General features: G+C 40.0%; 1 protein-coding gene across 1 annotated transcript in view; it reads left to right on the top strand.

Moving 5' to 3' along the window:
* Window positions 1-17,803, top strand: part of Ankib1 (ankyrin repeat and IBR domain containing 1) — a 106,870-nt gene that overhangs the window by 63,370 nt on the left and 25,697 nt on the right. Inside the window, 3 exon segments of the mRNA XM_036180574.1 lie at window positions 2,226-2,370; window positions 2,956-3,122; window positions 13,390-13,478. Of these exon segments, the coding sequence (XP_036036467.1) occupies window positions 2,226-2,370; window positions 2,956-3,122; window positions 13,390-13,478 (401 nt within the window).

Raw genomic sequence — 17,803 nt, 5'->3', positions numbered from 1 at the left:
ATTACTTGAATTTTTTTAGCCTTTATTGAACTTGCTCACATAACTAGTGTCATAGGAATTAGTCCCCATTCTTATCAAAGACTAACCAGTGAAAGGTTTAGTAAGATTTAATACTTTCTTCCTGTTTTCCTTGTACCTGCTATCTAGCACTGTCCACCTGATTCAAGACAGCTCTTGTCAAATCAGACACCAGTAAAACAAATTGTGTGGCTGATATATTGATTTCAAAAGATTCTTTTAAAACTAATAGCAGTCTGGCCAGGGGGATGGTAACTTAGCAAGTAATGGCGTTGGCCTCTAAGCCTGCAGGCCTGAGTTTGCTTCCCCAAACCCGCATTATGGAAGGAGAGGAATGGCTACTGTAGGTTGTCCTCTGGTCTCTGCATACACACTGGTGTGTGTGCCCCACTTCCACACTCAAAGAAATAAAGATTTTTTTCAAAACATTGTTTCAGTGGCACATAGAAAAATGAAATTTGGCTTTACTGAAGAACAGTGTGAGCCTGAGAACCTCCTGTCTCCTTTACTCTTCCCATCTTCCCTACATTGTCATTGCAGCCAGATGCTGGGGAGCTGTGCCAAGGAATGAAAGACAAGGAACTTTTTCTCTTCCACCCACACATACATTCTTCTGGACAGTAAGGCTTAAACCTCATGTCTAATGCCGTCTTTCTAAGTCTCCCTTGATTTTTTTTTCTTCCTAAGTGCAGTGAAATTAATAGATAGCACTAAAGGAAGAAAATAGCAAAAATTATTGATCATAACAACCAGGCAGTCATAATTTAGTTGCCTATTCTCCATTTGTTTTCTCTAGAATTGTTAAATAAAGTATAATCCACAGCTAGGAAGGTATCCAAGTTGGTAGAATGCTTGGCTAACATGTGTAAGTTCCAACCTTAGTATAAACCTGGCCTGCTGGCACATGCCTGTAATCCCAACAATGCATATGAAGTAGAGGCAAGAAGACCAGAAATTCAAGGACATTCTCAGTTATATAGCAAGTTTGAGACCCTCCTAGAGTACGTAAGAGCTTGTCTCAAAAAAATTTTTTCCTTTTAATCTATTAAAATCTAGACTTGAAAAGTTTGTTTCTTGCTTGTATATACATGATATTAAATAACAGTTATAACACCTTCTAAAACATACAGATTCTTAATCAATACCAGGTCATTTGCTTATATTTTACTATCTAATCTGTATAACAGCCCTGGGGAGTACATATTAGTATCCTCATTAAAATATGGTGAAAATAAAGCTTTTATCATTAAAATAAATTGCTGAAGATCATTAAAGACTAAAATTTTTCTAGCTCAAAACTTTTTGTGAATGAGTTCATTCACCTTGTACTTCTTTCTACTTTGCAATATGCTTTTTTCTTATTACATCATTAGTGTACATAGAATATAACATAGAACTCATTTTAATATTTATCTAAATGAAATATAAAGGAAAACATTTTCTTTCAAAGAGTATGCTTTGTACTCCATTGCTACTACAAAAAACTTCATTTTATCTCTGTTTAATTTCCCTTTTATTTAAAGGGATAAAATATCAAAAATTAAGCCAGGCAGTGGTGGCGATAAAATATCAAAAATTAAACCAGGCGGTGGTGGCGCACACCTGCAATCCCAGCACTTGGGAGGCAGAGCCAGGCGGATCTCTGTGAGTTCGAGGCCACCCTGGGCTACCAAGTGAGTTCCAGGAAAAAGGCACAAAGCTACAGAGAAACCCTGCCTCGAAAAACAAAAAAAAATATATCGAAAATTAAGATGACCTTTCTAGGTCACTCAGTTCTGAGTTTTTTTATGTGAAAAATGTTTCAGATTAATCCATGTTTTATTGGTGTGCTTTCTTTGGTTTGGTTTGGTTTGGTTTGGTTTGGGTTTTTTTGCTTGATTGTAGTTGGTTTGGGTTTTAAATTTAGGCAGGTTTTCACTCTATGTAGTATTGGGCTCCCTTGCAAACTCAAAGCCCTCCATCCAGCCTAAGCCTCTCGAGTGCAGTTACGGTGAGCTAGCTGCCTCATGCAGCTCTGGCAGAGAGTGAGGACTGGAGGAGAAACATGGGTCTTGATGCATGCTGAACATAGACCATTGCACTGTATAGCTCTTGGTGCTTATTTTAACTACACTGTCCTAGAAAAGTCATCAAAAAGAAAAGAGTTGTTAGGTTGTACACATAACTTATATCCTCTCCCTTTCCTTTGTCAATTGATATTCTAACAGGTTTTTAAATCTGAAAATTCAAGAAGGTGAAGCCCATAACATTTTCTGCCCTGCATATGAGTGCTTTCAGCTTGTGCCTGTGGATATTATAGAAAGCGTAGTTTCTAAGGAGATGGACAAACGCTACCTACAGTTTGATATTAAGGTATGGGACCAGTTTACTAAGCCTGTGTTTTACTTTTATAAACAGAATGATGTTCTTTATTTCCAGCAAAAAAATGAATATGTGAATGATGATAAAAACTTTGAACCAGAGCAGCATTTGAAAGTTAAGCCCCACAAAAGAGCTGTTTACTAATTTGCTTGTCCCAGTTTTACAAGTGATTGATGAAAATAGTATTCATAGTACCTACTCTCCCCCACAACAATACTTTATACTCCTGAGAGGAATATAAGTTTCTGTTTACATTTAATCAAAAAAGTAGCACAGTATGTAACCATTCTCATGTTAGTCATTTTTATGCAGATAATTGCATTTTTACTTTATTATCATTTACCTAGTTTTAGATTAAAGAAAAAAAGTTTTGAAAATCATTCTATTACTAAGGTAAATGCTTCATTTTTGCTTCAAAAGTATTTCTAGTACTGTTTTTACTATTTTTATAATGCTGAAATCTTGTGTTTAGTTTCATTCTTTTATTTGCTTTTAGTCAGTGTGGAGATCCTCTCTGTTTTAGAATTTGCAGCTGATATAGTTTCTTTTGTTTTCCTTCTTATGATTTTTAAACAGGCCTTTGTTGAAAATAATCCTGCCATTAAATGGTGTCCTACTGCAGGCTGTGAAAGAGCAGTCAGGTTGACCAAACAGGGATCGAATCCCTCTGGCTCTGACACACTCAGCTTCCCCTTGCTGAGAGCCCCTGCCGTGGACTGTGGCAAAGGACACCTCTTCTGCTGGTTAGTATATGGCAGGCCAGAGCTGCCACACCATTGTGCTGACAGTGTATACAGACTTTGAGCCTTGAATCCAGTCATTTAGGAATGTGTAATAAATAGTTTGTAACTAATGTGGGCTTGATGCATTTAAATGTGATTGTATAGTTTTTAATTGAGTTACTCTCCCAGTGCTCTAAATTGAATACTGTTATATCCACATTATCCATAAGGCAGCTCAGTCATGGAGACATGTTTCAGTGTTGTACAGCTAGGAAATGGCAAAATGGAAGGAAATGGAAACCCACTGTTGGTTCCAGAGCCCAGTTACTTAATCTATAACAACAAAATTGCTGATTGTAGATTAGAAAATGTTCATGGTTTCATCTCTCCATAAACTATAAGCCTTGGGCAACCATTCTAAGCCAGGGGTGTTTAGGATTACCAAGCAGACTTTTCCATATTTCCATCCTGGACTTAAACATGTATTTTTTTTTATTTATTTGTTTATTTTAGAGAGGCTCTCCCAAAATGAATTCTCAGGTGACTTTAAAGCATGATTCTAGTTAAGAACTTATAACTATACATAGCTTCTGTTTTACTTAGTTTCTAATGATGTTGTTGTTTTTTTTATTCTTTACTCTTTTGGCTCTTTGGGGGACCCGCCACCCAGCTCCCAAGTCACACACAGAGACTTTCTTATGAATGCCAAGCCTTAGTGTGGCTTGTTTCTAGCCAGCTTTTCCTAACTTAAAGTATCCCGTCTACTTTTTGTCTCTGGGCTTTTACATTTCTCTGTTTCTGTATACCTTTCTTTACTTCTTACTCAGTGGCTTGCTATGTAGCTGGGTGGCTGGCTTCTGGAGTCCTTCTCCTTATCCTGCTCCTCAATCTTTTCTCCCAGATTTCTCCTCCTATTTGTTCTCTCTGCCTGCCAGCTCCACCTATCCTTTCTCCTGCCTTGCTATTGGCCGTTCAGCTCTTTATTAGACCAATCAGGCGTTTTAGACAGGCAAAGTAACACAGCTTCACAGAGTTAAACAAATACAACATAAAAGAATGCAAAAGCATCATTAAACAAATGTTTCACAGCATAAAGGAGTGTAACACATCTTAAAATTCTCCAATGCCTCCTAAGTACTGAGTAAGGTTGAACTGATGATCAGTTAATATTGCAAAGAATATGTAACCCAGCAGGCTCGTTTAGTTTTGTGTTTGTCAGTAATCAGCATTCTATTTATTCCAAGTAGATTCAACTAATTATTTTCTTTAATTAGGTGATCAGAAAAAGTATTCTGCCATTTGTCTATTTCCAGAATTATCACATATTGTATGAATATACTTTTTAACTTTTTTAAATGTTTTGTATGTGTGTGTTATGTATGTGTATGGATCCATGAGTGTCATATGCACATTTGAGATCAGAGGACAGTTCTTCCCTTGCACCTTCTGAGTTCCAGGGATCAAATTCAGGTTGTCAGACTTGGCAGCAAGTGCCTTCCCCTACTGAGTTTAAATCCACTTGAGATTTTAAGATTAAAACTCTAGTCTTCAAGTCACAATCTAGTCATATCGTCATAGCACTGCTAATCGTAAATAAGCACAGTAATGGAACTATCCCTACACCATCTTGTCTATTTCCTGCCATTACTCTAAACAATACCATGTTAGAGATCAGCTAATTACTATGTACACCTAGTTTTTAAAATGAAGCTTTGTTGGAACACAGTTGTGCCCTTCCATGCAAGTGTATGTATTTTCTGTGTCTGTTTTGGAACTGTAATAGCAGATGAAGTGTTGCCACAATGACCAACGAAACTCTTAGCAATAAGTCCTATTCATGTGCCTTAAAGGTAATTTTTCAAACATTTAAAAGAAAAATTTCTAATCTTTACACTTTTACATTTTTTATTATTTACCATGTTTTTGACTCTACTTTACTAACATGAAAGATGAAGTGGAACTATAGCATGAAAAATGACTTGTTACCTGCAAATTGAGCATTATTTTTTTTAAAGATTTATTTACTGTGTATACAGTGTTTTGTCTGCATATATCCCTGCACACCAGAAGAGGGCACCAGATCTCATTACAGATGGTTGTGAGCCACCATGTGGTTGCTGGGAATTGAACTCAGGACCTCTGGAAGAGCTGCTGATGCTCTTAACCTCTGTGCCATCTCTCCAGCCCCAAATGAGCATTACTTTTCACCGATAAATGGAATTTAGATGGATATCAGCCAACTTTACTGAAAACTATGAGTATTAAATAATAATAGCTTTTTCTTTTTCTCTTCTAAGTCACTGAGATCTCTTGAGAAAATTAAACTCTAGTGGACAAAGGCACCCATCGTATCCCTCCTGTGCTGCTGGCATGGAACTAGTTGTACACCATTCCTGGGAAAATTTAGAAAACTTACCATATAAATGATTTTGAGAGTCCTTTGGTTCAGTTGAGGAATCCTAGTTGAAAGATGCTGGATTTTAAAGTGGAAACACCACAGCGAAGGAAAACAGCGTAAATGCCCGGAAAACATTTAAATATAACATTTTCTGAGAGATCACAACGATTAAGTTTTGAAGGAAAAAAAAAACACCTATGACTAGCTTTACCTGTAGTTTCTATGGTCTTGGTTTCACTGGACTTCTCCTTGTCCCATGTCGGTGTAAGGGTTACTTCCTTGTATTCATCTACATTCTCTTTCATGCTCCATGGATCAAGCTTGTTCTGATCTAGAATAAATAGACCTTTTTGAGGGTAGGCCATATTTAAAAATCACACACACACACACACACACACACACACACGCACGCGCATTTCTCCACATTTGGAGAAATGTACCAGTTTACTGTTTTTGTTGCCTAAAAATAACAGGCTATTAATGGCCAAGGTCTCCTGGAGATGACAGGCCAAACTCTCCGACTGTTTTGAATTCCATCCCAGTCTGGGATCTGTGAAAGGTTACATGGACTTGGGTCACATTTTACAGTCATTGCGCTTTCCCCCTTATGCAGAAGGACAGTGGAGAACCTCACACATTGAAACTTCATTTTCTGGACATAGGCCTGAGGGGAGGTGTCGTGGTTAGAATGAAGTTAGGTTTTATGAAGGGCAAACTCAACTTTTAAGTTACTTAGTTTAATCTAGTTGCCTTTCAGTTTTGATACTCATTCAACTTATGATTGCTACATAGTTTTCTGGACTTTCTATATTGCCTACCTCAGCACTGTGAGCATTTAATATACAATCCTTTTTTTCATTCCTTGCTTCTTCATCATATGGGATAAATATTTTGAACTGTAATCAGAAATTCTGAGTAGAAATGATCACAACTTCTGATGTCTTATTTCACCAAGAAACAAAATCTTTTATGAAAGGAAGCTGTGCAAGAGAGAACTTTCCAAAGTCAAGGCTTGTGACTGCTTTTGCCCTTCTTTCTCCCAGCAGTAACTAAACCATCTTCTGTGCTGTGTGTGCATGTACGCACTTGGCACCCATCTCTGTGTGTGCAGTGCTTGCCAACAATCTCTACCTCTGTTGCTCTCTGCCTTTTTAAAAACATGCATTTTTTTCTTACTTTATGTATACATGTGAGTGCCTGTGTGTATGTATAAGCACCACGTGCATACCCTGTACCTGGGGAGTTCAGAAGAATGTAATCAGGTCCCTTGGAACAGGAGTTACAGACAGTTGCAGCCACCTACTGTGGCTGCTGGGAACTGCACCCAGGTCCGCTGAAGAACAGTAAGCACTTTTAACCAACAGACCATCTGTCCTGTTCTCTACCTTGATTTTTGAGGCAGAATCTCTAACTGAACCAGGAGCTCACCTTTAGTGTAGACTGGCCAGCAAACCCATAATCCTCCTGTCTCCACCTCCCAGCATTGGCATTACAGTTGTGCATCTCCTCACCTAGCTTTTACATGGGTACTTTCGGGATCTGAATTCAGTTCTCATTTGTGCACAAGCACTTTGCCTATTGAACCTCAGAAAGTTTTCCAATGATGACCAAAACAAAAGAAATTAAACACACACACACACACACACACACACACACACACACACACACACACACCCTAGAATGCTTTCTCCCCTTAACTTATATAAATAGGGTTTTTGTTAACTGACTGAAATCACCTCTAGGTGGTATTCACTAACTGGAAGGACTCTGACTTTCTGACTTTAACCAGTGACTGGTCCCCCTGTTTTCCATTGTATAGATTGAATATACCACTGTGTGGCTTCTCTGCCCTCTGAATTAGCACAGAGCCTGTTTTATCTTAGATGAAACATTTAAAGATTCATTGTTAGATGCTTGGCCACCAGCATCCATATCTATCAAGACCAGAGCTAAGATTTAACATGGTGTACTAATCATCTTGTCTTACTGCAGAATGTCCTTAAGTCATATCACAGGTTTTTGCACTTGAATCTGGGAACTCATTTGGAAGGATCTCCTGTAAGTCAATAGACAAACCTACCTTAGAATAATTTGCTCAAGTTTACTGGGAAGGACTGATGGAGCTGAGTGGTAGGTCATTTAACTACTAAACAGGAGGTCCTAGGATCCATCCACGGTACCAACAAAACAAAGGTTAAATGTTACTGGGAAGATACTCTAAATAATAACATGGTGGGATTTTTCATATTGTGTAATAAGTGGGATGTTTGTTTACTGAAATTGCAGATATGTGCTATCATACCTAGGATCATGAATCTTAATTATAGTAAAGAATAGTTTATGACTCATCTTTCTCTCTAGAGACTTCATAGTCAGAGAGAATCTTTAAAAGTTTTCCAAATAAAATAAAGTTATCCTCTTGGGGGGGGCATAAAATAATTACATATAATTCCCTTGTACAATAGGTTCCCTAAGATAGTAGCTCCACATACAGAAAGAGTGGGCTTTCCTTGGTGACTAGCAGCATTTCCCAGGTCTTTACAACCAGGAAATAAAGATGTACTGTTCTTTATTTGGCAAATCTCAATCATTGCTAAAATATTATAAATACTCTTTACAGAACAGCATATTCAAACACTGCTTAAAAGTTCAATTATTGAATTTCAGTAAAGTACATATTGATATTCTAAGAGTCTGCATTTGAGCCTTAACTCTGCCAATGCCTCACAGTGTGATTCAGTGATAAACAAGCATCCTCTATTACAGTGGTTCTCAACCTTCCTAATATGCAGCCCTTTAATACAGTTCCAGGTACTCCTGTGTGGGCGGATCCTCCTGGAGACAGAGAGACACTCTCTCTGGTCCTCCTAAGACCATTGGAAATAATGTGTTTTCTGAAGGGCTGAAAAGATGGCTCAGTGGTTAAGAGCACCGACTGCCCTTCCAAAGGTCCTGAGTTCAATTCCCAGCAACCACATGGTGGCTCACAACCACCTATAATGAGATCTGGTGCCCTCTTCTGGCCTGCAGGGACACATGCAGGCAGAATACTGTGTACATAATAATGTGTTTTCTGATGGTCTTAGGTGACCACTGTCACCTCAGAGGCTAAGAGAGATGGCTCCCTGAGCAAAGTGTTTGCCTCACAAGCATGAGAACCTATATTCAGAAACCCAACACCAAATAAAAAGCCAAAAGTGGTGGTGTGCACCTGTAAACCAGCACTGGGCAAGCCAGCAAAAGAGGATTCTGGGACTTGCTAGCCAACTAGTCTTGCCTCAGTGAGAGATCCTGTCTCAGGAACTAACTGCCTAACTAAAATACATAAATAATAGATAGAGAGATAGGTGATAGATAGAAAGATGAGATAGATGATAGATAGATAGATAGATAGATAGATAGATAGATATAGAGAGAGAGATAGATGATAGACAGATGAAGTGGAGAATGATAGAGGAAGACACCCAGTGGCAACCTCTGGCCTATATACACACAGAGAGACACAGACACAGATACACACACACACACACACACACACACACACACACACAGAGATGGACGGACGGACGTATGCAAACATGTAGTTATTTTAGAACATAGCCTTCAAGACTCAACTCTAGCTAAAGCAAATAACTATCAAAATGGTATTTCTTACCTAATTCACTTGCGATTTGTGATTACTAAGTTTCAATACTTACATATAACTTAAATATCTAACTTGATAGACTTTTTTTCAAGTAATAAAGCTTGAAAGGAGTAGAAAGTTTTTCTTTTTTCAGCCACTTTATATTCCTACCAACAGTTATGCTTACTGACACATCTTCAAGAAAGGGCTGTTCTTGTTTTGTTAATGTTAGGTTAGCATCTTGGGGTTTTCTTCAATTCCATTTATAAATAGCCAAGATCCTCCTCTGTACCATGTTCTATGGACATCCTGAGATACAATTTCAATAGATACCAGGTAATAATCACCGATTAGAACTTTTTTAGGAGTGAGGTGTGGTAGTGCATCCTTGTAAACTTGGGAGGCTGAGACAGGAGGGTCACAGGCTTGAACCAGCCACTTATACAGCAAACTGCATTTCAGAAGTATAAAAAATCGTAAAGAATTGAGCTTTATAAGATCAGCAGGACTACATCTGCAATCTAGATTATCACCCAGCTACTCTCTCTAGTAGCCATTAGTACAATACTTTGGAGTCCAAACCTCTTCTTGGATGAGTTGGTGCTCAAACACTGAATAACAGCTGTGTCGATTTCTGCTGGAGAGTCTCCTTTACACCCACCCACTCTTAGTGTTCCTAGGAACACTGTCACCACCTCCTGGAAATGTTGCTGATTGGGCTGGTGCCTGCAGCAGCAACAAGCCTATGTCCTGTGAGACTGGGAAGGAAGGCCTTCTGCTGTGGCTGTCCAAGGCCACACGGTCATAGAGAACCGTGCACTTCAATAAGTAGTTACAGCCTTTTGAAGAAGCCTTGTTTGGCTTTTTAGATTCTGTTTGACAGCATTGGGGTTTTGCTCTATCACTTTCTTTTAGATTCTGACAGCAGGACCAATACACTAGTATTGATTCTTCTAGGAGAAGATAGTGAATATGCTATTTAATATCCAGGGGTTAAAAAAAAACAACTTAATGGGCCGGGCAGTGGGGTCGCACGCCTTTAATCCCAGCACTCAGGAGGCAGAGCCAGGCGGATATCTGTGAGTTCGAAGCCAGCCCGGGCTACCAAGTGAGTTCCAGGAAAGGCACAAAGCTACACAGAGAAACCCTGTCTCAAAAAACCCAAAAAAAAAAAAAAAAAAAAAAAAAACCTGAATGGAACTAATTTATATTTATTGATTTCTCTCATTTCTTTTAGTTGCTGACAATGTATAACTTTTTTTTTTTTTTGTCCTAGGATTTTTTTTTCCTAATAACAAGTAGAGGGTTTTTTTTTTGTGTGTGTGTTTTTTTAAATGAGTGGTGAGAAATGGAGATTCTTCATTCTCACATGAACTCTCAAGCACGAGATAGGCACTGTTTCTGTCCATGGCTATAGCATGTACTCCTTACTTGTGTGTGCCAGGACATGTGCCTAGGGAAAGTCTGCAGTTGTCACAGATCTGAGTCGGCACTGCACAGCACGTAACACTTGCGCTTCTGTTCTTACACAGCCGGTGTTTTGAGTATCTGTTAAGTGCACCTACCACCTCCTACCTTCTTCCCGTGATCCCCAGAGGCCCTGTGACTATGTAGAAGCAGTTCTCCTCTTCCTCTCCCCAACAGCCGTGGAACGCTTGTTCCCTTTTCTCTCCATGTAATAGCAGTGAAGTCCTGCAGGTTTTAACCCTTTGTATCCGGCTTATTTCCCTTAACAAACGAAGGGCATTTGTTGGAGCCCTTGGTCCCAGGCTAATGCGCTGTTTCAGGTCTGTGGAGCGTCTGAGACATGGGGCCAAGCCTGAGGAAGTGGGTTGCTGCTGCATCACAGGTGGATCCCAGCCCCATGCCTTCCCCACCAAGATGATGCATTCCCTGCTTAAACCCAAAGTAAGCCTGCCCTCCCCAGCTGCCTCTGTCATGGTGTTCCTTTGTCACAGTGAAGAAACAGGAATAATACAATCCCTGAGCATGAAGTTGCTGAGTTAGATGGTAGTCCTGTTTCACCCTGGAGAAAACCACCAAGCTACATCAGTATTAGCATGTCTGTCAGCAGTGTCAAGGGTTCCAGTTTTGTAAGTCCTCACCAATACTTGTTATTTCTAGTTTTTAGCACTAATTATGCTAATGAGTATGAAGTAAAATCATTATCAGTACGTTTTTAATATAGTAAAATATTACCTCTTAGTTTATAAGGCTTTATATAAGCTAGCTGGTATGTCTTAACAAACTTCACCTTTTTTAAGTTTTTTTTTTAATATTTTATCTTTATTAAGAAATTTTTTATTTTACATACCAACCACAGAGTCCCCTCTCATCCCTCCTCCCTCTCCCAGTCTCCCCCCTCCAACCCCACGCCCTATTCTCTCCCCTAAAAAGGTAAGGCCTCCCATGGGGAGTCAGCAAGCATTCAGTTGAGGCAAGTCCAAGCCCCTCCCCCTGCATCAGGGCTGTGCAAGGTATCCAGAAATGGGCTCCAGAAAGCCAGCTCATGCACTAGGTATAGATCCTGATCCCACTGCCAGAGGCACCTTAAGCAGATCAAGCTACACAACTGTCTCCTGTATGCAGAGGGTCTAGTCCAGACCCATGCAGGTTCCACAGCTGTTGGTCTCAATTTCTTGAGCTCTCACTAGTTTGGTTGGTTGTCTCTATAGATGTCACCATTGTGATCTTGACTACCCTTGCTCGTAGACTCCCTCTTCCCTCTCTTTGACTGAACTCCTAGAGCTCAGCCTGTTGTTTGCCTGTGGACCTCTGCATCTCCTTCCATCAGTTACTGGATGAAGGCTCTATGATGACATTTAGGGTAGTCACCAATCTGATTACCGGGGTAGGCAGCTCAGGCACCCTCTCCACTGTTGCTAGGAGTCTAAGATGGGGTCATCCTTGTGGATTCTTGGGAACTTCCCTAGCCCCAGGTTTCTCCATAGCCCCATGATGTCTTCCTCTATCAAGATACTTCTTTCATTGCTCTCCCACGCCTTCCCTGTTCCATCTCGACCCATTCCCTTATGTCCACATTCCCCATCCCCTACCCTCCATTGCCCCCCACATCCCTAGTTTACTTAGGAGATCTCATCCATTTCCCCTTCCCAAGGCGATCCATGCATCCCTCTTAGGGTCTTCTTAGCTAGCTTCTCTGGAGCTGTGGGTTGTAGTCTAATTATCCTTGCTTTAAATGTAGTATCTACTTATGAGTAAGTACACACCATGTTTGTCTTTCCGAGCCTAGGTTACCTCTCTCAGGGTCATATTTTCTAGTTTCATCCATTTGCCTGCAGATTTCATGATGTCATTGAACAAACTTAACCTTTATAAATAAAGTCTTCATTTAAGAAGGTAAGAACAGTGGTGTCCAGCTTTTGGAGTTTCTCTCCCTAATGACACATGGTACACAATGTGCACCATGTCGAATCAAAATGAGTGATTTTCTAAAGGGTTTAGACTCTTTCTTAATATTTGTGCTCTAATATATTCATAGAAAGAATGTATAATTGAATTACAAATGATAAATTGTTATTTTCCGTTATTTATATCTAATTACCAAGATCCCTGTAAAAATAACTTTTGGTTGCTTGCATGGCAATTACCAGAGGTTTTGGAGGTAGATGTGACAGTACAAATATGATTTGCAGTGCTAGGGAAATGGCTGTGTGGATTAAGTGCTTGCTGAGCAAGTATGAGGACCAGAGCTTGGATCCCGACACCCACATAAAGCCAGACCTGGTAGCAGGTGTCTGTAAGACCAGCCCTGGGGTTGCAGTGAGTGGACACAGGCAGATGAGACTAGAAGAATTACTTGAACAGTGCTCCTCAGACTCTACAATGAAGGAGGACCATGGGGTGGTGTAGTCAGGCCTGCTCCAATGAGCCTCTAAGAGCGTGCAATGCTGGTAACAAAGAACACACCTGAGATCAAGAAGTCTGAGTGAGGCTAAAAACAGTTAATAGTTGTTTTATAGCTTTGAAAACTGCAAAACTCAGTTGTATACTAAATAATCTCTGTGGAGCTTTTAAAATGTACAACCATACTGATTTTTAAAAATTGAACTAAAGTTTGTCTAGTTTTGGAATCTCATTTTCAAATCCACTCTTGAAATGCTTCATATATCATTTGTACCTTAATTTTTTTCAATTTTCAAATTGAATTAATACTTACTATCCATGTATTTTTATCCAGATAGTGATGAGGACTATTTTTTGATGGCTTTTCTGTTTTGTTTTGTTTTGTTTTTTGTTTTTAGGGAGTGCCTTGGTGAAGCACATGAGCCTTGTGACTGCCAAACATGGAAAAACTGGCTACAAAAAATAACTGAAATGAAGCCAGAGGAACGTAAGTGGAATTTTACATAGCTGTGCTACATATTTCCTATGGACATTCAAAAATAATGTCAGAGTTCTCACAGTCTTCACTTAGAGGAATTTTCAAATTTGCTAATGCTAGGCCCTATAGCCTCTCTCACTTAGATCCTTTAGGAGACGGATGTAGACAGGGCAGAACCACAGGCAGATGTTTGCTGCTAACAAGATGTTTTAGCCTAAGGTGCAAGTGAGGGTCACATTTAAGTCTCTTACGAAGCCCTTTTCATCCTTAAATGGGCCACCTTGTTTTTCTGTACTTTACAGGATGAACCTTATGGTCTATAGTAAGAAAAAAACTTACTTCCCTGAAACGTCCCTTGAGAAATTAATTTCTTGCTACTATGCAGTTCTGAATATTTACTTAAACACTGAGGTTTTTTTTTTCATTGTTGAAAATAGATTCTCCTCTCATATAATACATTCTGACCACAGTTCCCCTCCTTCCACTCTCCCAGCTCCCCTCTCTCCCAGATCCACTCCCCCACCATTTTCCAAACACAGCAAAACAAGTACAATGAAGCAAAGCAAAAGCCCTAATATCAAGGCTGGATGATGCAACCCAATAGGTGGGAAAAAGTCTCAAGAGCAGGCATAAGATTCAAAGATAATCCGCTCCCACTGTTAGGAGTCCCACAAAAACACCAAGCTAACAGCCATAACGTATGCAGAGGTCCTGGTACAGACACATGCAGGCCCTGTGCTTGCCACTCCAGTCTCTGTGAGCCCATGGGAGCCCTTCTGTCTTGTTAGAGTCACTATGGCTATGACAAAACACCATGACCAAAAGCAAGTTGGGGAGGAATGTGTTTATTTGGCTGATGCTTCAGCATTGTAATCCATCACTGGAGGAAGTCAGGACAGGAACTCAAGCAGGGCTGGAACCTGGAGGCAGGAGCTGATACAGAGGCCATGGAGGGGTGCTGCTTCTTACTGGCTTGCTTCCCCTGGCTTGGGCAGCCTGCTTTCTTATAGAACCCAGAACCACTACCCCACGGATGGCACCACCCATCATGGGCGGAGCTCTCCCCCTCTGATCACTAAGTGAGAAAATGCCTTACAGTTGGATCTCATGGAGGCATTTCTTCAACTGAGGCTCCTTCCTCTCTGCCGACTCCAGCTTGTGTCAAGTTGACACACAGAACCAGCCAGTCTACCTGCTTAGTTGGTTCAGATACTGAAACTTCTATAAATGTATTATCTTTGCTCCAACATGGAAAGGATATGAAGTGATATTAGTAATCCCATTTTACAGAAGAGATGGCACTGGGATTGAGTGCTATAAAGCATGTATCAAGTGACAGAATAGATTTGAATTTCTGGAAGATTCCTTTTTACATTCTTCCCAACAGCAATTCCCATATTTAACAAATAAATATATTTTCTCTGTAATAACTTCTATTATCTAAAGTATTTGACAGCAACTAGTTCCTTTTAAAGTAATATAAGTGAAGATTTAGTGAGGGTCTTCATATGTGTTTTAGAGTTAGTTTGAGATGTTTCAAATCAGGATAAAAATTCACTTGGTGAACCTGCACTTCAGAGCAAAGCACATAATAAAGATGACATCAGCCTTTAGGGAGGGCAGAGACAAGGAGAAGCTGTCAAATTATTATGTAGATGTGGTAGCGTAGAGTTAAGTCAGCGTGGGAACAGCCTTCTGGCGTGGAAGGGACAAAGCGCTGCAGGCTCTCCTGAAGGTAATGGACTGTGAGTTGACTTTGGGCTTCTCTGCACAGGCAAAGGATGGAATAGGCGTTTGTGCTTATATCAGAAGTGTCGCTTGGAGAGAGACTGAAGCCTTGAGACCTTTGGCGTGTATTATGGAAGGGAATTTCCCATTGCCCAAGGGATAGTCCTCAGTGTTGTAGATCCCTGAGGTTCATGTTGTCTGCTGATTGGAATGTCACTTACTCTTGATAGAGTACATTATTTACACAGGCACATGGTGTTTATCAAACCCATTTTTATTAGAATAGCTGGTAACTGTAGCGGGGTTGCTTGAAGGATGGAGAGACCAGTAGTTGAGAAGTTGAGGTTTCTAATTTGTATCATAAGATAGACCATTATACCATTAGTCAGAGTTAGCAAATTCAGATAAAGAAGTTACTATCTAGAAAAAAGAATGGCCCTTTGTGTAGACATTTTGAATGTATGATTCTTGCAGGATAAATGGTTGAAGATGTCCAGGGAATTCTAGGAGTACTTGCCTCAAGCTCAGTAGAAATGCTAAGAAAAGTTAGTAATTTGTTTATTTTTAAATGATGTCTTTCTTATTTAAGTACTGTTTGTGTTAGAATATAGAATTTAGATACCATCCATGCTCCTAACACTTATATTTTAAATAATATAAGTGCCACAGATATTGTAAGAGAATATCATTGCTGTGATGAGCTGTGGGGGAAAGGAGAGAATGGAGTCAGTCATCTCAGGAGATGGTGACAGATTTGATGCTTAAACTGCGTATTGGCAACCACATCTGTGCTCTTCATGTGTACCAGATGGGAAGCACACTAAGAGACAGGGTAAAGTAGCTTTGTGAAACAGCGTGGCGTGCTGAAGGCCTGCAAATTCAGTCCTGCACTGCAGGATAGTGTGGTGGTGAGCAGGATGAGTTCTGCAGGCAGTCGTTAGATCAGGTGGACTTACATGGACAGAGGAGTTTAAAGAAAATGCAGTGTCATCGTTTATGTCTAGCATTCTTCCTAGTTGCCTTAAGATTGCTATGCTACAAGATGTAATTAAGCTAACATACTATTTTATTCTAAAACTGAATTGGCCTAAGTCTATGGTTTGATATGTAAAGCAAGTGTTTGGGGGGTGGGTATTCTTAAAGGATATATATGCTACTTTCTATTGCTCTGATAAAACACCATGAGCAAGCAAAAGAAGGAAGGAAGAGTACATCTGTGGTTAGGGTTCCAGAGAGATGAGTGTCCATGATGGCAGAGCATGACAGCTAGCACCAGGCATGGCAGCTGTAGCAACAGGCTCAGAGTTTTGCATCTTGTCAACAAGCATGAAGCAAAGAGACAAGGCCTTAAGCTCTCAAAGCCTGCCCCCAGTGACATCTTCCTCCAGCAAGGCCACATCAAGATGAGACTCCCAAACAGTGCTACAAACAGGGAATATTTCTCATTGGATCCACCTCAGGAAACTGGCAAGGAATGATTGCATGTTCTCTGTGCAGTAGAAGTTGGGAGATGCAGCTTTTTTGACTCATCATCCATGCTTACCTGACCTTCCTGGTGAGGCCTTTGAGTCACCTATGCTCCTGTAAGTGATCCCCAATAAACACATTGGTTCACCAAACTGTACCTGGGTGGATGGTATTGTGACTATGGCCTGACATTGTCTTCTCTATTGAATGCAAATAGGCCCCCCTCCCAGGAAAGGTCATGTAAACCAGCTCATTTGGCCTTATAAGCTTTCACTCATATAGTTTGACCAACACCACTTGTTGAAGATGCTATCTTTTTTCTAGTATGTATTTCTAAAGCCTTTGTCAAAATCAAATGTCCATAGATGTGTAAATTTATGTCCATTCCACTGATCAGTGTTCCTGTTTTTGTGCCAATACCATGTTTTTATTACTGTAGCCCTGTAGTACAATTTGAGATTGGGGTTGGTGATACCTCTAGCAGTTCTTTTATTATTTAGGATTGTTTTAGCTATCCTAGGTTGTTGGGTTTGTTTGTTTGTTTGTTTGTTTTTTATTTCTTTTTTTTTTTCTTTCTTTCTTTTTGATTTTTCGAGACAGGGTTTCTCTGTGTATCTTTGCGAATTTCCTGGAACTTGCTTTGGAGACCAGGCTGGCCTCGAACCCACAGAGATCCGCCTGCCTCTGCCTCCCGAGTGCTGGGATTAAAGGCATGCGCCACCACTGCCCGGCTGTTTTTTGTTTTTGTTTTTTTTTTTTCTATATGAAGCTGAAAAAATTGTCCTTTCAAGATCTGTGAAGAATTGTATTGGAATCTTTTTGGGAGTTGCATTGAATCTGTAGATGCTTTTGGTACGATGGCCATTTTTATCATGTTAATCCTACTAATCAGTAAGTATGGGAGAGCTTTCCATCTTCTAATATCTTCTTCAGTTTCTTTTTCAACGTCTTAAAGTTTTTTTTTTATCATACAACTCTTCCACTTTCTTGATTAGATACTATAGAGGAATTTATAGTTAGAATTACTTGTGTCACATTTCTTGGGAAGGTATGAACAGATGTCTGTTCAGCCCAGACAGGGCACCTATAACAGACCAGAGAAACAAATCCACCCAATCTAGCTTAGAGAAACAGTGGGT

The sequence above is a fragment of the Onychomys torridus genome, chromosome 3 (genome assembly GCF_903995425.1).
Source record: "Onychomys torridus chromosome 3, mOncTor1.1, whole genome shotgun sequence".
In the NCBI taxonomy this organism is placed as follows: Eukaryota; Metazoa; Chordata; class Mammalia; order Rodentia; family Cricetidae; genus Onychomys; species Onychomys torridus.
This window is presented reverse-complemented; position numbering and strand designations above follow the sequence as displayed.